This window comes from Leptonychotes weddellii, chromosome 8 (genome assembly GCF_054177405.1).
Source record: "Leptonychotes weddellii isolate Sample4059 chromosome 8, ASM5417740v2, whole genome shotgun sequence".
NCBI lineage: Eukaryota > Metazoa > Chordata > Mammalia > Carnivora > Phocidae > Leptonychotes > Leptonychotes weddellii.
In genome coordinates, this window is record NC_138376.1 from 26,169,636 (window position 1) to 26,193,583 (window position 23,948).

General features: G+C 41.8%; 1 protein-coding gene across 8 annotated transcripts in view; it reads right to left on the reverse strand.

Annotated features, from left to right (window-relative positions):
- Positions 1–1,110: 1,110 nt before the first annotated feature.
- The window catches only part of FKBP5 (FKBP prolyl isomerase 5), a 115,860-nt gene continuing 93,022 nt past the window's right edge, over positions 1,111–23,948 (reverse strand). For all 8 annotated transcript variants that reach the window (XM_031034328.2, XM_081828078.1, XM_006739124.3 and 5 more), the window contains 6 exons: positions 22,040–22,196; positions 16,296–16,386; positions 13,952–14,035; positions 5,578–5,763; positions 3,496–3,735; positions 1,111–2,800 (listed from right to left, as the gene is read on the reverse strand). In XM_031034328.2, the coding sequence (XP_030890188.1) occupies positions 2,696–2,800; positions 3,496–3,735; positions 5,578–5,763; positions 13,952–14,035; positions 16,296–16,386; positions 22,040–22,196 (863 nt within the window). In that variant the 3' untranslated portion in view covers positions 1,111–2,695. The remainder of the gene's footprint in view (positions 2,801–3,495; positions 3,736–5,577; positions 5,764–13,951; positions 14,036–16,295; positions 16,387–22,039; positions 22,197–23,948) is intronic.

Below are 23,948 nucleotides of genomic sequence, written 5' to 3' on the forward strand. Positions count from 1 at the left end.
TCCAGTATATGTGGCCTGTCCTTAGGCCTTCAGGGTGTGTAACCATGAGAATCTGATGAAATGTGCTACGTAAGAACGAGGAAATGCATGCCGAACCCAGGATGTCACCTGCCACGTGCTTATGTCTTACGTACTTACCAGAGGGCACAATTAAATCTCTTCATTTCCCAAACTGAAACCTACCTTACAGTGAAAATGGTGGAATACCCACTGGCTGATGAGAAAACAAATTCCTCGTTTTTCTGATGATTTGGTTCATCTGAACAAAGATGCATCATTCCTTTACCCCAATGCTGATTTCAAGCTGTGCCTCAGAGTGAGGAGGACAATACTGTCTCCAGCCAATTTTCTGAGATCGCATTTCTTCAGCTTGGCCCCCACCCTAGTTTTTCAACCAAAACAACTTTTTCCTGAGGACTATTTAAGCAAAACCCAAGAATAATGGGAAATCACGTTTGGTTGTTTAATTTATTTAAGGAACACAAAAAAGTGCATCTGAATGACTTTTTCTTTTTTTTAAACCAAGTTTTTAATTCATCATATGCTGCCTCAGCACTCCAAATGCAGTCTGAAAGGTGGTTCAAAGACATCTGCTAGTATTAGTATTTGTAGCTAGACAATTAAGATTACTGAATTTGATACAAGAATATATGAAGTTTCTTCTCAAGTGGTGATGGGCACCTCACCATGGTTTGCTCAGAACCGAACCACCCGCACACCCCAGCCCTCCCCTCCACGCACTCTTGTGTGCTCTCTCCCCCCGCCCCAAGGGTAACCCATAACACACACCTGGGAGACAACTGGCTGGGATAATCTAAGTTTTGGAATTGGTTTTTTTTTTTGTTACCTGCAAAAAGCTATCTGGCCTTTTTAGGATCAAATCTCAGTATTGGCCTCATTGGAGTCATGCTCTAGTCAACAGAGCTACAAATACTAAAGAGTCAAGCAAACAAAGCAAAATCAACTTCTGCTTTTCATGTTTCCCAGGTGAGATTGGGGCTTTTTAAAGAAATCTCATGAAAAAAGACAAAAATGAGAAATTAAAAGGATTCTAGTTGTCAAAGGAGAAACAAGTTAATTCCATTAGTTTCACGGAGAAGAAAACTGGTATAAATGGAAAGGATTTTATTTTTAGGTTTTGATGTGGGTCCTAACCTAACAATGAAAATGTTTTGCTAAAACCACCGTAAAAGTAAAAAACTAGTAATTGCCAGTGTTCTTTAGGATTTTACAAAGTGAGATGTTCCAGGTTGGAGCTACTGTTTCCTTCGGTGGCAAACACGTGCCCACAAGTGCTTCTCACGCCGCGGGGAGAGAAAGCCACGCTCAGTCTCACTTACCCGTAAGGACCAAGATTCCACTACGTGTACGTATTTTAAGACTTGCCCTGATTCAGTGCCCCGGGACTGGAGCTTTTGGCGAGATGCGCCTGCACAGGAAGCGGTTTTCAATTCTTTTTCACAACTCACACCAGAACGAAGAAGCCATCGGCAGGAGAAGAAAACTACTGCGTGCCAAACCTGGGAGGAAAACCCTTCATGCACAAGAACAACACCTTATTTTTTCAACTCTACAGATACTGTTTTTAAAAATCAAGCTACTTAGTAGTAAAAAGTCAAATTTTTTTTTGCATGATAGAGGAGTGTAAATAAAGTTTCATAAACCAGTATACATGTTTATGAGCCATTAATTTTTAAAAGACCAAAAAAAAAAAAAACCACTGTGTGAATCCTAAATGGATATGTAAATGAATCTACTCCAGGTCAGAGATATTATAAGAACCAGTCTTAAATTCTTAATAGCAAGGGTTAGGATGGAAATAAGAAACGGAACAGAAGGAATACTAGTAAGCAGTACTGTACTCAACATTACTTCCTACAAGGGACAGAGGAGGGGGAAAAGCACAATTCTGATCACTCTTTTCACATTTCAGCATCTCAGAACTTCATGGAAAGCAGGGGAAGGCTAATCTAGGAACTCCCTGTGCTCGTTATCATTGTTGAAGAATGTTCTGGGAAGGACAGACTCCCTCCTCCAGGGCCAGGCTGGGTGCAGGAGAGACCCGTTCTCCCAAGCAGGCTGGCTTAGGGAGGGGGCAGTTTGGCTAAGTCAGCAAGCAAGTGACCTCTGAGGTTCTGGCTTTCGCGTCTGGGCTGCTGAGGGCCTGAGGGGGTTCGAGACCCCTCTCCCCATGGGTTCTGTTGGGTAAAAATGCTAGCACTTCAGTCATTTAAAACACAAAACCTCCTCCTCCTCTCCCCCACCCAACTGTAGGAAAGGAGGAAGTCATTAAGCATTTATTTTTAGGTTTCTGCGGTACTACTGAAGTTCAATCGGATGTAAAACCTAACAGACAGCCCCAAATTATCAGGATTATCTCAAGGGACCCTGAATTAGATACTGAAAGTTGACAGAAACTGAAATGAGCTGGACTTAGCTGTTGGCTCAGTCTTGCCATGCCAACAGTCATTTCCGTTTTGTCCCACCTGGAGTGGTCCCATGCCACCCCCTCAAGGAGAGCGCTGGGCAGCAGCAGGGTGGCTGTTTTCTGGGAAGCAACTGGTTTTGCCATTTGCTTCCAGACTCACACAGACTCTAGCAAACTTGACATTAAACACTGGTTAGTCCTGAGTTGGGTGAAAGCCCGTGAAGGAGGGGCCGAGTTCATCAGGGCTCTTCCCTCCTTTGTGTGGGGTCATACGTGGCCTCCAGCTTTTTCTTCCATCGCTTGACCTTCTGTTTCTTTTTCACTGGTGACCCCTTCTGAAGTCTTCTTGCCCATGGCTTTACTGGCCTCTTCCTGAGGAAGAAATAAGAAATCAAGAGGGTTAGAGGAAAAACGAACTGAAACATTCACACAATCCCTGGCTCCTCCCAACTGTCGGCTGGATCTTAGGCAGGAGGGCATTACGAGGACTTCCCTGGGCCGGCCTGGCTGGGTAAGTCAGGGCAGTGCTGCCAACAGTGAAGAGTGGGTAGCCTTCACTTTTTGTCGGTGAGCAGGACTAGCTTGCCACAGGGAGGGCCGAGACAAGAGGGCTGGGGAGTGGAGGATGAACTCAGGACCAGAAGACAACTTTGCTGGAAGGGAGAGGCTGACGAAGTAAAGGGCATGGTGCGGGGGCATTCCCATCGCCTCCCATTTCCCAGGAACATGGCAGGTCTCAACAAAGAAGTATTATCTGAAAAAATACTTGATGTGTTTGATTTTTAAAAACCAGCCAACTTTAGTATGTCTCTAGGGAACTTATTTTTCTCCTCTCTTCCATGGACATGTCAGTGCCTCACAACTCTGTACATCTGGTGAGTAGAACAGCCTATTCTAGTTCTGGATCCAAACCAGCCTGAGATTGGATCAGAAATCATTCTGCCCATTCTTATTCCTCTCGGGTTGTCTACCTGCCCTGTGCCCTATGCTTAACCTTCTTGACACAAAAATCAAAGGGGCAAGGTCAGTTTTTGATGTACCTAAAGGCAAGGTGGTTCTGTACATACCTTTGCATCCTGCTCTGCAAACTTCTTGAACATGTTGGCGTATATCCTGCGATCCCGCTCGTTGTGCTCCTTAGCCTTTTTCTGGCACATGGAGATCTGCAGTCGTGCAGCCTTATTCTGGGGATTAACTTCCAGCACTTTCTCAAAGTCGCCCTTGGCCGACTCAAACTCGTTCATGAGCAGCTGGGCTTCCCCCCTCCTGTACAAGCCCTTCTCATTGGCACTGTCTAGTCCAAGGGCCTAGGGACAGATGGTCTACATTTTAGAAAGCATGAATACAACTCGTGGACATTTCAAAGAAATTCAGTATTTAAATAACTTACCAAAGCTTTCTGGCCAAGGTGACTGCAGAAAGTGTATTGAAAAGATGAGGCTCAAGGTAATTAAATACTATTGATCAAAATACAACTAACTATACCCAAGTGAACTTCAGTATTTAATGCAATTTCTATAAAGATCCCAAGGGGTCTTAGGAGGGGCCTTTTGAGAAGTTCATTTTAAAAATTCAATGGAGAAGTAAATGGCCAGAATGGCTGAGAAAATTGTGGGAAAAAAAATGAAAGGGGACTTGACCTACCACAGAAAAAAAAAACACTATGAAACCACTGAAGTTAAGAGTTTGATTGCTAGTCTGTGGGCAAACAGTTCAGTGGAACAAAGCATTCAGAAACAGATTCATGTGCATGTATATAAAAAGATTTAACAGGAAAAAGGTGGGAAAGTAAATCAGTAGGGAAAGGATTAACTCTGCAATAAATGGGGGCCGAGACTGGCTATGAACATGGAAAATAAGAATTAAATTTTTACCTCATATCAAAACACAAAAGATTCTAGGCCAAGTATACTTACATGCAACCTCCCCCATCAAAATATAACAGGGTTATTTTTAATTAGTTTTTTAAAAAGCACACCTAGTTAGAGTAGGTTTTGCAAGTACTGAACAGAATTATTTTTCAGATTCGTAAATATTAAAACTTTCCTTACAAGTGAGGAGAACAAGGTTCCTACTGTCAAAGGGTTAACAGTAATTATGTACAGACTGCCTCAATTAATATAAATCAGATAAATAATCTAGTTGAAGGATGTGAACAGGCAATTCACAGAAGAAATACAAATGGCTAATAATGAAAGGATGTATGATTTCATTAGTAACCAAGAAATAAAAATGAAAAGAATTTTTTGTTGCCAATAATAATGAGAAAAAAACATGGATAATATTCAATAATCCTATTTTTTGACTCTGTATTTCCATACCTAGAAATTTAGCCGGTGGAAACAATCCCAAAAGTATACAGAAATGGCCTGTATATATCCTCTATGTAAGCAGTTGCAAGTCTATCATACTTAAGTCCTGAAAGGCTTAAGTCTGTTCTTACTACATTGAACCTGAGGAGTTATTATGTCCAATTCGATACCAAATACCATAGTACCATAGATTTAAGGAAGGTCATGGATGGTAAGAATTTTAACTTTTTTTTTTTTTTTTTTTTAAAGTAGGCTTCACACCCAGTGTGGAGCCCAACGCGGGGCTTGAACTCATGACCCTGAGATCAAGACCTGAGCTGAGATCAGGAGTTGGACTCTTAACTCACTGAGCCACCCAGGCGCCCCAATTTAACAAAACTTATTCATAACGTATTTATAGTCTATGCATCAGAAAACCCTCACTGGGGGATGCCTGGGTGGCTCAGTCAGTGAAGCATCTGATTGTTGATTTTGGCTCAGGTCATGATCTCAGGGTTGTGGGATCGAGCCCCGTGTCAGGCTCCCCGCTCAGTGGCGACTCTGCTGGAGATTCTCCCTCTGCCCCTCCCCTCCCCCACTCTCTTGTGTGCGTGTGCACTCTCTCCCTCTAAAAGAAAGAAATCTTAAAAAAAAAAATCTCACTGTAATCACAATCTTTCTGAATTTCCCAATTCATAATGAGAAACAAATAATCCCAAGTAAACAAATGAATATAACAAAGCAAAATGAAAAGCCCTCCACCCCTTGGCTAAGAAGAAGTAAAAGATGACCAAGTATGAAGATGGAGAAAAAGACCTGGAACATCTAAAGTCCAGTCCACACGCACACACTCTTTACCTTATCACAGCATTCCACAGCTTTGGTGTATTCTCTAAGCTTCAGGTAGCACATGGCCAGGTTCAGGAAGGCGGCAAGCAAAAACGACTCAGAAGCTTTAGACTCCTTTTCTGATAAGCCATATTCCATCTCTAACCAGGATACGATCTTCCCATATTGAATCACTGCCTGCATGTACTTGCCTCCCTGGGAGAAAAAAAGCTAGTCATTATTTCTTGTACAGGCTCTGGAGGGGAGTACAAAAGAAACGTAAGCTCAGGCCTCCCTGAGGAAATCAAATCCTCCAAATGAAACAATCCCCTCATACTAACCATGGTATTTGATCATTTCTTTTTGCTCTTAGGAGGTGGCCATCCAGGCCCCCTTTTCCGTTCTCTCTGCAGGCCAGTGGCCTCTATAATGCTGTTCTCGAGCATGCACCACCACCTCATCCTTTTTAGAGGGGACAGTTCTGGCAGGAGGGCATCAAGGCTTTGGGTTACAATCTTTGGTGCTAGGATTTATCAGACTTTCAAAAGGTTGGTGAATAGTTTTAGACTCTATTGCTAGTTTACTTGAAGGGGAAGTTACTTTTCCCTTTTCTCCTGACGATCAGCACTCCACAGTAGAGACTACATGCTGGCAAGTGCCAGCTGCAAACACAGCAAATCTTAGTTATCTAAACCAGGAGTTGCCAAACTTCTGTAAAAGGGCAGATAATAAATATTTTAGGCTTTGCAGGCCAAACAATCTCTGTTGCAACTCGGTCAATAGTAGTGCAAAAGCAGCTATAGACAATATATAAATACGCTTGATCCCTGAAAAACACAGGGGTTGGGGGTGTGACTCCCCGTGCAGTTGAAGAGCTGGCGTATAACTTATTTTTAAATGATTTACTTATTTTATTTATTCATTTTTTTCATCATAACAAGTACACTCTTTCATCCCCATCACCTGTTTCCCCCATTCTCTCCCCTCCCTCCCCTCTAGTAACCGTCAGTTCGTTCTCTATAGTTAAGTCTGTTTCTTGGTTTTTCTCCCCCACCCCCGTTCCTCATTTGTTTTGTTTCTTAAATTCCACATGAGTGAAATCATATGGTATTTATCTTTCTCTGACAGACTTACTTCACTTAGCATTACACTCCCTAGCTCCATCCATGTCGTTGCAAATGGCAAGATTTCATTCTTTCTATGGCTGAATAACATTCTATTATATATTTACACCGTATCTTCTTTATCCATCATGTATTGATGGACACTTGGGCTGCTTCCATATCTTGGCTATTGTAAATAATGATGCAATTAACATAGGGGTGCATGTATCCCTTCGAATTAGTGTTTTTGTATTTTTTGGGAAAATACCCACTAGCATGATTATTGGATCCTAGGGCAGTTCTACTTTTAACTTTTTGAGGAACCTCTATACTGGTTTTCACAGTAACTGCATGAGTTTGCATTCCCACCAACAGAGCAAGAGGGTCCCTTTTTCTCTGCATCCTCGCCAACATCTGTTGCTTCTTGTGTTGTTGATTTTAGCCATTCTGACAGGTGTGAGGTGATATCTGATTGTGGTTTTGATTTCCATTTCCCTGATGATGAGTGTGTGTATAGCTTCTAACCCCCCCAAAACTTAACTACTAATAGTCTACTGTTGACTGGAAGTCTTATTGATAACAGACAATTGATGAACACATTTTACCTGTTATTTGTATTCTATACGGTATTCTTATAATAAAGTGAGCTTGAAACAAGAAAATGTTATTCAGAAAACCATAAGAGAAAATACATTTACGATATTGTACAGCATTTATTGAAAAAAAAGTCTGTATGTAATTGGACCGATACAGTTCAAGCCCATGTTGTTCAAGGGTTGCTTGTAAATGTGTGTGGCTGTGTCCTGGTAGAATCTTACTTACTAAAACAGGGTGTAGTTTGCTGACCTCTGATCTACAATGTTTCCATACATAGTTGAATAGCATACAACATAAATCACTATAAAACATAAATCACATAGATGTCAGCCAGCTAATTACATGAGAAAAATCTTTTTATCATATTTTTGCTCTAACCTGATTAGAATTTTAACAATTATGACTAACAACTGTGTAGTTAATTCATGTGAATTAACTATATATATGCTCTACACAAGAAATTATGGGGCCAAGACAATGTGTTTATTGCCATTTTAAGATGAAAGAAGTGACAGCTGGTAAATACACAAATAAAATGGGAGTCCAGGTGAGGAATCTCCTCTGAAGGATTTGACTGTAAGACTGAAAACAGATGACACATCCTACTAGATGGTAGAATTGTAGCCAGATCCCTGAAGATACTAGATCCAATGTCTGACCCAGGAACAGTGTTAAGATCACATCACTAGGGGGCACCTGGGTGGCTCAGTTGGTCAAGCGACTGCCTTCGGCTCAGGTCATGATCCTGGAGTCCCAGGATCAAGTCCCACGTCGGGCTCCCTGCTCAGTGGAGAGTCTGCTTCTCCCTCTGACCCTACCCCCTCTCATGTGCTCTCTCTCTCTCATTCTCTCTCTCAAATAAATAAAATCTTTTTTTTTTTAAAAGATTTTATTTATTTATTTGACAGAGAGAGAGAGACAGTGAGAGAGGGAACACAAGCAGGGGGAGTGGGAGAGGGAGAAGCAGGCTTCCCGCGGAGCAGGGAGCCCGATGTGGGGCTCGATCCCAGGACCCCGGGATCATGACCCGAGCCAAAGGCAGACGCTTAACAACTGAGCCACCCAGGCGCCCCAAATAAAATCTTTAAAAAAAAAAAAAAGATCACATCACTAGGACTTAACACAGTCAAAGCAGTGTATACACCTCAATGTAGAGGTGTTTCCCCACATGCACTCCAAAGGTCACCCAATGACTAAGAAGAGAGAAACCCAGAGCAGATCTACGAGAATGTTCCTGTTACAAAAGACCTCAAGTGGCTGGTGCAAGAAAGGAGCTCCACTTGTAGAAAGAAGCCCTGCTGCTGGTTTTTGGTGATGAGGATGGGGCAGACCCGTTCCAAGTGGAAGGCCTAAGTCTGAATGAAAGGAAAGCTACATCCCCCCACTGAACATCCCACGTCACAAGTGACTTGTTTAGGGAAGAGAAGACTTATAGAACTCACAGGTTCTGCGATAGAAGGGCAGTGCAGAAATTTCTGAAGTGTTTTGAAGGAAAGCGTACTAAAATCAAAGTCTATTATCCTCTCTGCCTCAGAAATTTGTGATACAGTTACTTAGAAGAATATGAAATCCAAGCCCTTTTATAACAAATGCTGAAAGTTTTGAGGAAATTATATTATGCGTGCTATGGACTGAACTGTGTGTCCCCTGTGCCCCCAATTCATATGGTGAAGGCCTGTCTCCAATGTGATGGTATTTGGAAATGGGGCCTTTGGGAAATAATCAGGTTTAGATGGGGTCCTGAGGGTGGGGCCCTCATGATGGACTTAATCGATTCCCTTGTAAGCGACCAGACAACTTCCCCTCTCTCTCCCCTGCCGCAAGAACCTAGGACAGTTCAAGGACACAGCAAGAACGCAGCCATCTGGAACCCAAGGAGAGCACTCTCACAAGACACCAACCCTGCTGGCACCTTGATCTTAGACTTCCAGTCTCCAGAACTGCTAGAAATAAACTCCTGTTGTTTACATCACCCAGTCCTGGAGATGTTATTATGGCAGCCCAAGGTAATGGAGACAACAGAGCCTGAGGCCCACTACTCCTTTTTTGGGCACTACAAAAAAGAAAGTCCTCAGGAGTTTCAGGCTTTGTCATTTCTTTCTTTCCCTGTCTTTTCTCTTGCTGGATGGTGAGCAATTTGAGAATAGGAATCATGTCTTATCCCTTTGGAATATCCAAAGATACATAGCACAAAGAAGCCCTTAGTGAAGGTTTGCTGAAGAAATATTAAAGTCAAAGATACAACTATGGAATCAAAACTTTATCACTGGGAGCAGAAATGGAGAAGCGGGTAGAAACGAAAGGTATCATTTTATTTAGATTAGGTAAGGACGACAGGTATTTTCTCTGTTCTGCCTAGTTGCTTCTTCCTCCTCCTCCTCAAATGTACCTGTTACCTTTTCTGTGTATCTCCTAATGTATTGTTATAGGGAAAGAAAAAAGCCAGGGAGGACAATGACCCAGATCTTATAATAATGGTAGGTTCTGGGGTGCCTGGGTGGCTCAGTTGGTTAAGCATCTGCCTTTGGCTCAGGTTGTGATTCCGGGGTCCTGGGATCAAGCCCTGTGTTGGGCTCCCTGCTCAGCCGGGGAGCCTGCTTCTCCCTCTGCCCGTCCCCTCGCTTGTGCTCTCTCCTGTTCTTTCTCTCAAATGAATAAAATAAAATAATAATAATAATGGTAGCTTCTAAATAATCAGAATGGTGGAGGGCTATGGTTTCAAAAAACAAGCAAACAAAACAAACCAAAAAACCAAAACAAAAAAACAACAGACTTCGTAATAGTTCCTTTACATTTACGCAGCATTTTAATTTCTTGAAAACTCTTTCATCTGTATCATGATTTTATTTAGAGCTCAACTTCCAATGAACAGAAATCTTGTTTTGTGGTATTTCTGCTTCTAATGTACTAAAACAAGAGTTCTCAGCTGGGCGTGATTCTGCTCCCTGGGCACACCTGGCAATGCTTCGAGACGTTTTCTTTCGTTGTCACAACTGCAAGGAGTGTACGTGCTGCTGGCATCTAGTAGGCACAGGCCAGGGCTGCCGCTACGCATCCTATAATGCGCAGGACAGCCTCTCTCCAAAAGAGAACTATACAGCCCCCGATGTCAATAGTGCCAAGGCTGAGAAATCCTGTACTGAATGAAGGGAGGGAGGAGAAAGAAGGCAGGGTGGACACTTCCTTAGGCGTTTTTTTTTAAAACCTAAAATCCTAGAGTTATGGATGACTTGTTTCTAAATTACAGCATTGGTTTCTTGGTTCAGCAAAGTCAAAACACGGCAAAGCCTGGTTTGTCTGAAAGGGGTTCGGTGGCTGAACGATGACCCTTAACTAGCTTGCTCGAGAAATGTTTTTTTCTCAAGGAGCACAAGGGGGCGCGAGAGCCCCGTATCACTGCAGCGTCCTCAGCCTTCTCACCACTCTGTCTCCAAGTCAGAAAAGAGAAACACTAACCAAGTACCATAGTTAATGCTCCTGTCCTGCAGAATACTATCAGCTCTGAGGGCAAAAATCAGGTCTGTTTAATTGGCTTGCACAATGCCTGGCATCATGGTATGTTGTTCTCTGTTAATTATTTTCAGAGCCAAATGGAGAGAGTCTTCTGCCTTTCTTCTCTTTAGTGTTTAGAGGTTGATATGAGGAGTTTACAATCTAAACAGCAAAATGATTCCCATTTTAAAACTGAGTACGATTCAACACTTTACTAAGCGGACAATTTACCCACTTATGTGTAAACCAAACCCGCAGGTCGATGAAAATGGAGCTGTAATGTACCAGATGGCATGAAGTGTAGATTTTTGCTTCACCCCATCTCTGCTCTCACCCACACATCTGGACTCTGTGCATGTGCTCCATGTGCCAAGTCAAACACTCTGGAAAGACGAGGCCTGGGAGGGCAGAGTGGCAGATTGAAACCTGCCCTGAAATTTTAAAAGGGGATGTGTACAGGAAACTATCTGCCGACCATTTTGAAGTCTTACATCTAAAACTAGGATCACTGCTGGGATCTTTTACCTATAATTATGAAGGTGCCTCCAGGGAAGTCTCTAGTAGTACAAAATGTTCAGAGACATTCTGGGAGAAAAGTCTTAGGTCAGTGGTTTTGAACCTTCCATTAATTTTCCCCCAACAGACTAATGTTTTGACAGATTTTGTCTATCAAATTGCATGTTAAAAATAATATGTTCCATATGTGTGACTGCCGATCCAGATTTTATCCAAAGATCAGTAATTTTAAGAGGGTTCATAATATTATGAAATACAGAAATCACTACTGCAATTGTGATGCTTAGAAGCGACAAAGTTAAGTAACTGTATTGGACACGGAAGCACGGCTTTCTGCTACTGATCACTAATTCTGGCCATCTCTCTCTATAGGTGTTCAGGACACAGCTATATGACACGTGGCTCTGCCACATTACTTCATTACCAATAATGTCCCCTAAAGTTCTGAGTCATCAGCAACCAATTAGAGCTTCTGAAGAGCTGAGCTGTTTTACTACACAGAGTTGATATAATTCTAGTCAAATGCCAAAAACCCCAACTACCCCATCCCCAAACTATTAATATTCTATTTAGAAGTTTGGGAAATAAAAAAAATATAGTAAGGACTTTTACAGACTCCAGGTATATAGGAAACACCATTTAGGACCTATGGTCCTAAGGGATTTTACAAAAAATATTTTATTCTAGCATATTGTGTATTTGAGTCTACAAATAACTCCTGTGGAATCTTACTTGAATAGCTTAGAAGTACCCAATATATTTCAATTAGAATTAAAAAAAAATCAAACTTGCTCTCAAGAGTTTTAAAACTCACAGAACTTTAGGGCTGGAAAGAAACTTGGGTATCATCTAATCTAACTCCTTTTCTTTTTTGTTTTTTTTAAGATTTTATTTATTTGTCAGAGAGAGAGAGCACAAGCAGGGGGAGCAGCAGAGGGAGAAGCAGGCTCCCTGCTGAGCAAGGAGCCCAATGCAGGACTTGATCCCAGGACCCTGGGATCACGACCTGAGCCGAAGACAGACACTTAACTGACCGAGCCACCCAGGCGTCCCATCATCACTTTTTTGTTTTAAGATTTTATTTGAGAGAGAGAGAGAGAAAGTAAGCAGGGAGAGGAGTAGAGAGGGATAAGCAGACTCCCCGATGAGCGTGGAGCCTGAAACAAAGTTCGAGCCCCTGACCCTGAGATCACGACCTGAGCTGATATCAAGAGTCAGATGCCCAATCAACTGAGCCATCCAGGTGCCCCTAACTCCATCACCTTTCACACACAAAGGTAACCTCTTTGGACGTTAAATAGCTTTAAACCATTTGGAGCCATAAAGCCTCCAATTTTTCCCAATTTGGAGCTCATTCCACCATTCCCCAAAGCTTTCTGGTGATCCATACATATTACTTTAGTATATATGATAGTTATAAATAAATATAAATAATTATGTATTATCTATACCAACAGATTTCAAATGTGTTTAGCTATAACCCGCAGCAAGAAATGTTTTCAATCGTGATCCAGTACCCACTGACACACAACTGAACAGATTTTATGAAACAAAATTTATCTTTACTACATAATGCAATACACCTCCACTGAATTGGTATCATGACCCAATAATGAGTCCATTCTCACAGTCTGAAAAACAACCACCACACATGTTGCCCCCTGGCTGTGTGAATTCTGTTTTGATTATTTAGTCTTACATAATTCTCTAGCTGTTTCATGGGGGCTAACACGGCTTCCCCTCCCCCCAGACAAGGTTGTCAGTGCAACAGCAAGTCTCACAGCAGATGCTCCATAAAGACTTGCTGAAGGACATTTATGCATCACTGCTTTAGACTGTTGAAAACATCATCCAAATTTTGTTCATGGATGGCAGTGGCAAGAAGAAAAACAAGAAACCTTGACAAAACTCCATTCTTTCGCTCTCTTTCTCTCTAAACCCTTTCTGCTGGACACGGAGAAGGTACTTGGTTGGGGGCGGGGAAGCAATAGGCAGAACATTCTGATTAGAACTGAATAAAGTGCTGTTTTTCTCTTATATCTGGGGCTTTAAGATCTAAGCGAGGAAGTAACACATCACTAGATGTAACAAAGAAAGGGCTTTAGAGAAGCAATCAATAACAAATATCATTCAGGAGTTTCTCAAGATTCCTCATAAAATCAAGTGTGGCAGGGATCATCTTGGTCACTAGAGGAAATGAATATTCTCCTCCTGTCGGTTTCTTCTGGAATCTGTGCAAGTTCTCTTTCCTTTTGTCATGTGCCTTAGTGGCTTGACTGAGACAGTGGAAAGGAAAATGATGTGAAACTTATCTCCACAAATTCTCACTTGCTAACAATTATCCTATTCATTCTTTGTTTCATTCCACAAACACTTGTTGAGTGCCAACTACGTACCAAGCAAGATGCCTTACGTCTTGGGTGATACAGTGGTGGGTGGGCAAGCCAGACCTGGCCTGCCTTTATGGAGAGTTACAATCTAGAGTAGAATGTGTAAAAGAGGCATCTGTATTCTTTTTGTCACATTAATCCGTTCTTTCTCACCATTTCTAATACTGAAAATGACAGACTTGTAAAAATTCAGACTTACTCTTACCCAAAAGGGTGCTGATATAATTCAGAGGAGGGAATATCAGCACAATTCACTGACAACTTGAATAAATTCTTTGAGATAGAAAAGACTGTACAAGGACTCACCTTGAAGTACACAGTCCCCTTCTCTTTAACAATGGCAGCCTGCTCCAATTTTTCTTTGGTGTCCATCTCCCAGGATTCCTTGGCCTGTTGTATAAATTTGTAACAAGGGTTAGATGAACAGAGAAGGAAAAAGCATCAGCTAATGCATGTAAGAACACACAGCAGCTACTTCTAGGATACCCACACCTCAAAACGCACTGGCTTTTAAAACTGTGTGCCAGTGCCCACTCACTGCTGGGCTAGAACTCACCTTCCATGATGACCAAGCTGCAGTTTGACCCGTGCTGCCCAAGGAGGAAGAGCAGGCAAAAACACAGTAAGGAACCTAAGCTGTTGTGTGCTGTTAAAGAGCGCATCTTTGGAGTTATGAGGTGAGGACACACAACAAAACCCCATGTCCCTCATCTCCCTCCCGCAAACTTCACCAGTAAACTGCCATTACAATTTCAGCAAGTTGTTTCTCTCAAGCCTCAGTGTTTCAAATTCTAAAATGGGAACACTACTGTAGTCAAGTCACAGCTGTATATTCACACAGAATCTTTTAAATGCCCGGGTCACGTCGGTCCCTTCTCTACTGAAACAACTAAAGCTTCCAAAACTGTCAACTTGCAGATGGATACCTGGGGGATTTCAAATAAAACATAACTGGGAGGGTAAAGATGATGCAGAAATATTTCTAAGGATTTCATGACCATTTGCTGTTTTGTATCATGTGTATTATTACTCTCCACCATTAGAGATAGGGATCCAGAGACAACTGCACTTTTGGGATGAACAGCTGGATTTAAAGGGCGCATCAAGTGTCAACAGAACAATCTGGGATCCTCAGGGAAAATGACAGGGACTGCGTTAGTGCTACTTCCTACACAGGAATTACAAAACTTCAGTGGGTAACTGTAAAATTCTCCCTATTCAAAAAACAATTAGTGATGTATTCCTGCTGCCACCTTTATACAGATTTTTATACAGTCTTCATGGAGTATAAATATATTCTTAATACTATGAGGCGGAGAATTCAAATGTTGCTTCCGACAACATCCCACTTTCACATGGTTTCAAATATAGAGAGCAGTGTTTCCTGGAATATGGTCTCAGCAAGAAGCGCGCGCCAGCTCCTCACAGCACACAACAGTGGGAATGTGCTGCAAGAAGCATCGTCCACTGAGCTGTGGATTACTTGATTAAAATGGAAATAGGAAAGCCAAAGGTCTAAATAACCATATGCTAAAGATGATTTTCTCTCTCTCTAATAATAAAAACCATTGTGCTATGAAGGCAGCTTTGGAGGATCAGAGCTGAGCTGGCAGGCCCTCAGCAGAGGTAACCGGACAAAACGCGATAGTCATGACAAGAGCGTAATGTTTGTTTGGGGGAACATGGAGTGCGAGGTATATGATCAGGAATGTCATTGTTGGGGGAGAAGCCCGAAGCAGTCCTCCCCTGACTTTCCTGGCCCAAAGTTACAGCCCCACAGGACAATGATTTCCTTACTAAATCTAATAAAATATAAACAGTCGCATTTCCAGTCTACAGCTTAATGTACAGAACATGGAGGTGGTGCTGCGGGAATAAAAAAAGGCATACGGAATGCAGTTCTTGAAGCTCTCCGGGGAGAGTGGGGCCTTGGTGATACAGAGGTGATGTGGTGGCATGCCTAGAACAGACATCCGCTTTGTGTGTGTCTGGTGCAGCTGCTGCTCGGAGCCTCCAGAAGTAGGCCTGAGACAGAAACATGCTCCAGGAGGGATGCCGCTCCTGGAACCCAAGGCAACTGACAAGCTCTCTCTTTTTTAGGCTTGGACGGGTAGGAAAAGAAAAGGCCAGAGGTCAGCAGGCTTGTCTCTTGTATCTCTTGTCACAGAGCCTGGTGGCCCACGAAGCCTTGCATTTTGGATCATAACTTCCTCTCCATGACTCCAAGAAGGGTACGATCCATTCAGCATCGGAAAACTGCGCCCCACTCCCTCAAGGAGCTGCTTGGCAGAACGTGAACCTTTTTGTCTTCAACCCAGGAAAGAAAGTACAGAAAGAACAAGTCTAGGAACAAATAAGGGAACAAGTCTTGGATTCTACCCAAAAAAGTTAAAAAAAAAAAAAAAGGCTGACACGTAGGAACAAAATAAGAACACTGAGCGCCTTAGCTGTGTATCAGCTGTGCGCTATCAGCTCTCCCATACTCGGGGCGCAGTGTCAAAGACAAGAGACAAACTTCGTCCTGAAAAGCACAACACACGAATAAATACCATCTGTCCACACCACTTAATAACAATATGAGAGAGTCATTTACAGGAAGTGGATGGAGAAGAAATCTACCATGATTGCAGAGAAGTTGGTGTTTTCTCACCTTTTCGAAGCTCTTAAGTGTCACTTCATATGTAAGCTCAGCATTCGGTTCAATGCCAAATTTAGGCTTCCCTGCCTCTCCAAAACCATATCTGAAATGGAGAATAAGAAAACAAAACTTTAAAAACACTGATGTATTTCCAGGCACTTCCTTTGGCATTCTGAGGCATCACGTTAGCACAGAGCTCACGTCTGCACACTACACACACCAGGGACCCTGAAGACAAACCAGCTGCGGATCAGGAGCTATAGCGCCAAGTATCCCGGCTGTGGCTTTTGAAGGAACGCGGCTAGATTTCGTTTCCTGTTCTCCTTCACCATCACATGTAATGTGAACACCTGTACTCCTCGGGAAAGCTTGCTTGATATGATTTTAAATGTCACTGCCTTTTTCTCTGCTTGATGTAGTATCTAGTTCTTTCTATAAAAAAGCCATTGTTTGGTTATCAGGACTTTTCCCCGAAGCCGGATCAGCAGGACAGAGACGACAGGCACTGTGACTGCTACAGCCCTGTTTATTAGCGGCTGTTTTAATACGCTTTTAACTTTCAAGTGCAGTCTCCTTCCAGTAGTACCGCTTCCAGTCAGATAAATGGGGGGGTGGGGGTGGGGAAGGCTCACACATCAGGAAGGAAATTCATCCTCCCAGTATTTCTGTAAGACATTAAAAAAGCACACCGGAACACACAAATGATAGAACAAATACATCATCGAAAAGAACAGCCCTAGCAAGCTCTAACACCTCATCCAGAGAAATGCTCTCGGAGCTCTGTGGCTCTCACACTGTAAACTCTACACCTGTTAGCCAAAACTTACTGAAGAAAAGGACTGAGGGTATATAAATTGTTTTTCTCTTTTTATTTTCTTTCAGATCACTGAAGGTCTTTAAACAAACCCAGAGCATTCAAGAAGCACACATCTCCTAGAATGGAAGTTCTGGTGGTGCTTTGTCTGTCTGGTCCAATGGTTTCCCAGCATATTATGAAAGTGTTCACTGGAATATATTCTGTTCCCATCTGTTTCAAGGCCAAACTACTCTTGAATATATGGAACGGTATTGCAAGATAACTTAGTAAACCCAAACTTTCAGGCTATGGGCTGAAGGATGCCAAAAACAGGTAGATGCTATAATACCTCCCATTTTCTCTGGAGCAAAACAACTAGAGGGGGAACACACCTATTCTGCTGCTTACACCACTTTCTTTACCCCATGCCTGAACTTTTCGGGAAGAAAATGCTTACTCACCTCCACTATTACACAAGAAAATGAAAGCTGGAGTCAGAGAGAGGCACCGAGATATAAAGAGAGTTGGTAGGAATGGGGTGTGGTAGTTTTAATAGCAGGGCAAAGGGTATCTTCAGCAAAGAAATCAAAGAGGACATAATTACCAGTGGCTGATTTTAGGCAGTCATGACTAGTTTTCTACTTCAAGCTCTTAGACTTATATATCTCCTATTTGGCTTCTACCGTCTGGTAAATAACGGAACATTCCTTAACTGTTGGGAACTAGGTAGGTAGGTGAGTCCTTGCTGATCATGTTTACTGACAGCATGTGGTATTTGGAGCCCTGTGCTAAACAGGTACAAACCCAACAGACGGTCTGACACTTGCCTTAGGCCAGTGACTCTCGACAGCGGTGATTTTAATCTACCCCCCAAGAGGGACATTTGGTAATGTCTAGAGATTTGGGATTTGCCACAACCACTGGGGTGCTACTAGAACTTAGTGGGTAGAACATCCTATAATGCACAGAAGAGCCCGCACAACCAAGAAATATCTGGCCCAAAATGTCGACAGTGCTGAGGATAAGACAAGTTGCCTTAGAGGAACTCATGAATCAAAGTCCCAAGGCTAGAGGTGGAGGATGTAGGGTGTTCAAATGAAGAGACGCTGTGAAGATTTATGTGGAGCATACCATCCTGGGGAGGCATAAGACCATACCAAACTGTTTTGGGAGCACCTAGCCTGACTTCCAAGTTATAAAGAGAGTTGTCTGACTTATGCTAGAACGGCCTGGGCGAGGAAGGACCCAGGACACACAAATTCATCTGACTGAAAGACAGAACGCCACAAATGGAATTCCAGGACTTAGCCCAGTGACAAACTGGGCTACAGTAACAGAAGGAATCTGGTATTAATGTTCTTGATTTAACAGTTGCCTGCAGACAGCAGAGATAAAAACGTGACTATTAATGACCATTAAGGCTTTATGTGCATACAAGAAGTACTTGCACCACAAGGGCTTACCAACTGCTTCATTTTTACAGATGAAGAAACTGAGGCTCAGAGAGACTCTCTCTTCCAGAGAGTCACACAAAGAGGCAGCGGCAGAGTCAGGATTCAAATTCAGACTCTGTGTCCCCAGAAAGCTGTTTATTTTTTAACCTGCACTGCCTCATAATTACACATTATGGCTCTTGGCAGCCTGTGTTTTTGTCTGGGGTTGGTACAGGACAGAAACATAAGGAAAGGGAGGAAAAAAATTATAACTAGCCATACCTTACCTAAAATGAACACAATATAAAAGTATTAAACAGTATTAAGCACAATATAAAGAGATACTGTTCTGCTGAGAAGAAAGAAAAATTGATTCTGTGGAAGTGTTTTATGAATTTATTATGAAAACATCCTACCAAGGTGTCTGTTAGAGTCACAGAGGTGTGCCCTGAACATCTAGAGAATGAAATGCACATGACGCAAGAGAACTATGGAGCGTGAATGTGCGGCAGCCACACTTAAGCGAAACTCAGATGCAGTGTTTTGTGGTGTGTGGGGATCTGAGCAAGACGAGCAAGCCCACTGAAGGCACGCACATGCACCTGCGGTGGGGATGTCTACCTGGTATGGCTAGTGTTACCCAGCGCACGTATGGAGAGCCTCACACTGCAGAGTGTGCACTTTATGTAACTCCTCAACACACTAACCGGTATCTTGAAGAGAAAAGAACATGTTTCTTTCTAACTGTGCTGAATTATTTCTATGAAGCATATGAAAAAACTTTCATACCTAGAAACTTTTGAAAACTTGCTTACTTTTATGACTGAAAAGATTTGAAAAATCTACCTTATGTTAAAACAGGGTTTCCTTTTTCTTGTGGTCTGAGGATAAAATGGAATAGAAAAATAGTCACCACAGTAGCAATAACAGCTAATACACTGAGAGTTTATATGTGTCAGGCACCCTGCGAAGTGCCACTTTATGTGCATTTCCTCATTCAGACCTCCACAATTTTCTGCGGTAGATCTTGTTATCCCCATTTTACAGAAGGGGAAACTGAGGCTGAGAAGAGTTAAGTGACTTGCACAAGTGGACACAGCTGGTAAGGTACATAGTGGGGGGGGTATTAACCATTAATGACACAACAAACAATTTAAATGTGCAAGGAACTATTTGCATGAATAAATATAAGGATGATTTCTGTATCTCTTTGCCATTAAACTTGATATAGCCGCCCCCCCACCCTGTTAACTAGCTCAAAATACAACGAACTGATTCATATAATCTGTGCTTGCATGTATGCAGAATTATCCTCAAGGAGCTTAAATCTGAAAGCACACAGTGGACATAAATACCACTCTTTATATGAGTCTAGAACTATAATTTTAGAAAGCCAGAGTAAAAACAATTAGATATTACCTGGATACGGAGGAGACAGCCTTCTCTATGCTCTACTTGAGTAAAAAATAGTTCCTTCTAGAATGAGAGAAATAAGTTCACCTGAAGGTGAAATACAACTATAGGGTAAATGTAAATAAAACACACTAAAACAGGAATACAGTAGTGGAAAAAGGATGACAGAGAAAAAGAAGGTATGAAATAAAAGGTGCCTCCATGAAGGCTCTAAAAGGGGTCCAGGTGTAGAGCATCCGTAGGCCTGGCCAAACCCTCACCTGGGAAAGAGAATTAGGGTTCACGTATGAGGGTAAAGGTGAATATGCCACTGGATTACTCCTGAGGCTCCACAAAGGCAAGCAACTGTACCAAAGGCTGACTGTACCTATGGGTAAGTGCAGGCCATCCAGATTCACAAGAACTCAGAATCCTAGGAACTGAAATCCAAGGAGCCAGAGAGGGAGGAGACTCCAGATAAGCAGATGCACTTTCATGCAAACAGAATCAAAACACCCTGGTTTCTCTCAAGGGTCCATTTCTCAAGATAGAAGGGTTAGATTCGTGGTGTAATTTTAGGTCTAAAAATAATACCAAACATGTTTTCACAAGAGAGACTGTTAGTGTCTGATAGTTCTAAGCTGGGAAGTGCTAATGGATATCCTTATGATGGGAAAAATTTAGGCAAAAATGAGTCATCTCCGCTGCCTTTAGATCCAGGAAGAACATTTTTTTTTTTTTCAGGGACTCTGTATAAGAACAGGTGGCACAAATTCAAGTGGTAATAAATCATCCAAATGTTTCTTCTACTTCCAACCCTCACATGTCTTACTGCCTCCCACCTAATTTAGAGAAAAGGAAAGAGGGGGGCAGGAGAATCAGGTGAGACAGACCAACAGCTTCCTGTCTTGGCAATATGGCAGGCAAAACAAATAAACAGCAAAACTCACCTGTCAGTCCTATCCTTGACACACAATAATCAAGTAAACAGGCTCACAGACCTTTGTGATATTATATGGCTCATTAATTTACTCCATGACTAACTGTAGCCTGATTTAATCGTTTCCACTGTTAGCATTAACTTCACTGAAAACACTAAAATGTTGACTGAAAAAGCAAGTGTATATCTGTTCTTTTTTTTAATTGAAGTATAGTTGAGTACAATGTTATACAGTTTCAGGCATATAGCATAGTGATTAGACAATTCTACATATTACCCTATGCTCACCAAGATAAATACAGTCATCATCCATTAGCATGTAATATTAGCACAATATTATTTACTATATTCTCTATGCTGTACCTTCCATCTCTGTGACTTATTTTATAACCATAAGTTTGTACCTCTTAATTCCCCCTTCGCCTACTTCACCTAACCTCCCCCCCAAACCCTCTGGCAACCACCAGTTCTCTGTATTTATGATTCTGTTTCTGTTTTATTTGTTTTGTTTTTTAGATTCCACATATAAGTGAAATCATATGGTATTTTTCTCAGTCTGATTTCTCTCACTTAGCATAATGTCCTCTAGGTCCATCCATTTTGTCACAAATATAAAACACTGATGAAAGAAACTGAAGAGGACATAAATGGAAAGATATACCATGCCTATGGATTGGAAGTATTAATATTGTTAAAATATCCATACTACCCAAAGCAATCTGTAGATTCAATGCAATCTCCATCAAGATACCAATAGTATTTTTCACAGAACTAGGACAAATAATCCTAAAATTTATAAGGAACCACACAAGACCCTGCATAGCCAAAGCAATCTTGAGAAAGAAGAACAAAGGTGAAGGTATCACACTCCCAGACTTCAAGATACACTACGAAACTGGAGTAATCCAAATGGTATGATACTGGCACAAAACAGACACATAGGTCAATGGAACAAGACAGAGAGCCCAGAAATAAATCCACACTTACTTGGTCAATTAATCTGTGCCAGAGGAGGCATGACTATATAATGGGGAGAAGACAGTCTCTTCAGTAAATGGTGTGGGGAAAACTGAAGAGCTACATGCAGAAGAATGAAAGGAGACCACCTTCTTATAACACACACACACACACACACACACACACACTAAAATCCCTGTCCTTTAGATTGCTGTGTACTGACTGGTATGCTGCTTACCGTGGTCCAAGATGTAAAATACATTGTTCTTCCCGTTGCATTTTCTCCAGGGCTTTGTCAATTCCAATTGGAATGTCATGGTCTTCTCCTTCCCCAACAATGAATACCACATCTCTGCAATCAAACATCCTTCCATCATAGCGGCCTTCCAGGTGGACTGAGGGAGAGGAGACAGGTCAGTCAGTAAGGCTGCTCCGCAGGACTGGCTAATTTAGAGAAGGGATAAATGATTATGTCCCCTTTCTCATTTCATCTAGAGACACATGGGGTATGCCCTGTTGACACTTTGTCTACCCTGTCTGAAAATTTAAAAGCAATCCTATTTCTAAGTTTATACTTGTAATTACCAACAACTGTATCAATAAGATAGCTTGGGGGGGCAACTGGGTGGCTCAGTTGGTTAAGTGGCCAACTCTTGATTTCGGCTCAGGTCATGATCTCAGGGTCCTGGGATGGAGCCCTGTGTCAGGCTCCGAGCTCAGCGGTGAGTCGGCTTGAGGATTCCCTCTCGCCCTCTTCCTCTGCCCCCCACCCACACTCTAAAATAAATAAATAAATCTTAAAAAAAAAATAGATAGCTTAGTGGACAATAAAGCAGAAACACAGGTTTAATTTAAACCTACTATATGGCAGAGATTTCCTCACCTGTAACACAGGATCAAGATAGTTAATAGATAATTATCAAGGTGCCACGAATTTAATATCAAGTATATGATGACTTAAACATTTATAGCTACATTTTGACTTCAGATGCTTGGGAAAAAAACAACGAAATGATTATTTCCCCAAAGATAAACAAAGGTTAACTGAATAAAGAAGTGCTTTCTTCTTAAGAGTCCTAATCTCATTCACAAATATATTTGAGTAAAACCAGAAAACCCAAAGCCAACATCATCAATAACTGTATCACAGCTATACCCCTTAGTGGAGTGGTAACTATAAAGTGTGAAGGAATCATTAGTCTACTATAATTTTACAAATCAAATTATTTAACCATCTCTTCTGAAATGTTAAGAGGTCAATTTCTTGGGGCCTAATTTCCTATTCCACTTAAACTCACTCAGCTCATTCCCAGGGTAATTTCATATTAGATAAGGCGCTTTTGTTTCTTCAAGATAAAATAGGAAAAATGCATGTAGATATGTATATTTTTCTTGATCCATTACTTTTTTTCTAGGATAAGCAACTCTCTGAATCATTCCAACTATTTTTCATATGGAAGATATTCATCCTCTTCCATTTGGGTCTTTGACTCAGTGAGAACAACGGATGGCTCACGCAATAGCACAGCAGTCACCAAGCAATGGAATAACTGGTCTTTCCTAAGAAAATTCTTTATTCTAACTTCTGTAATGTAATGGCCTAGATTCAAACGTTACAATTTCCTAAAATGCTTCTTTTCTAACACCAGTTTCTCTAACTTTAACTTGTTTTAGAGAGACTAAAAATTACTCATTCTGTTATACTTGTTTCATGAGACAGTTATTAGTTTCCAAACACAAATTCAATTCCAACTTACTCTACTTTTGAATTACATGATCTCAAAGGTCCTCTGAAGCTCTACAATTCTATGAATCTATGACCCAGTGATACAGTTCTCGATATAGGCCAGAAACCAGCTTGAAAACTAATTCCTGCAGTTAATTATTTGTTCAGTTAATTATTTAAGTCCAGGCCTGAAAAATTAGAGAAACCCTGAAAAGTAAACAGCGGTGGTATAGACATCAAGAGCCACAATGTCACATGGACATTTATACTTTAAAGCTCTCTATCCTGGGGCGCCTGGGTAGCTCAGTCGGTTAAGCGTCTGCCTTCAGCTCAGGTCATGATCCCAGGGTCCTGGGATCAAGCCCCACATCAGGCTCTCTGCTCAGCAGGGAGCCTACTTCTCCCTCCCGCTCTGCCTGCC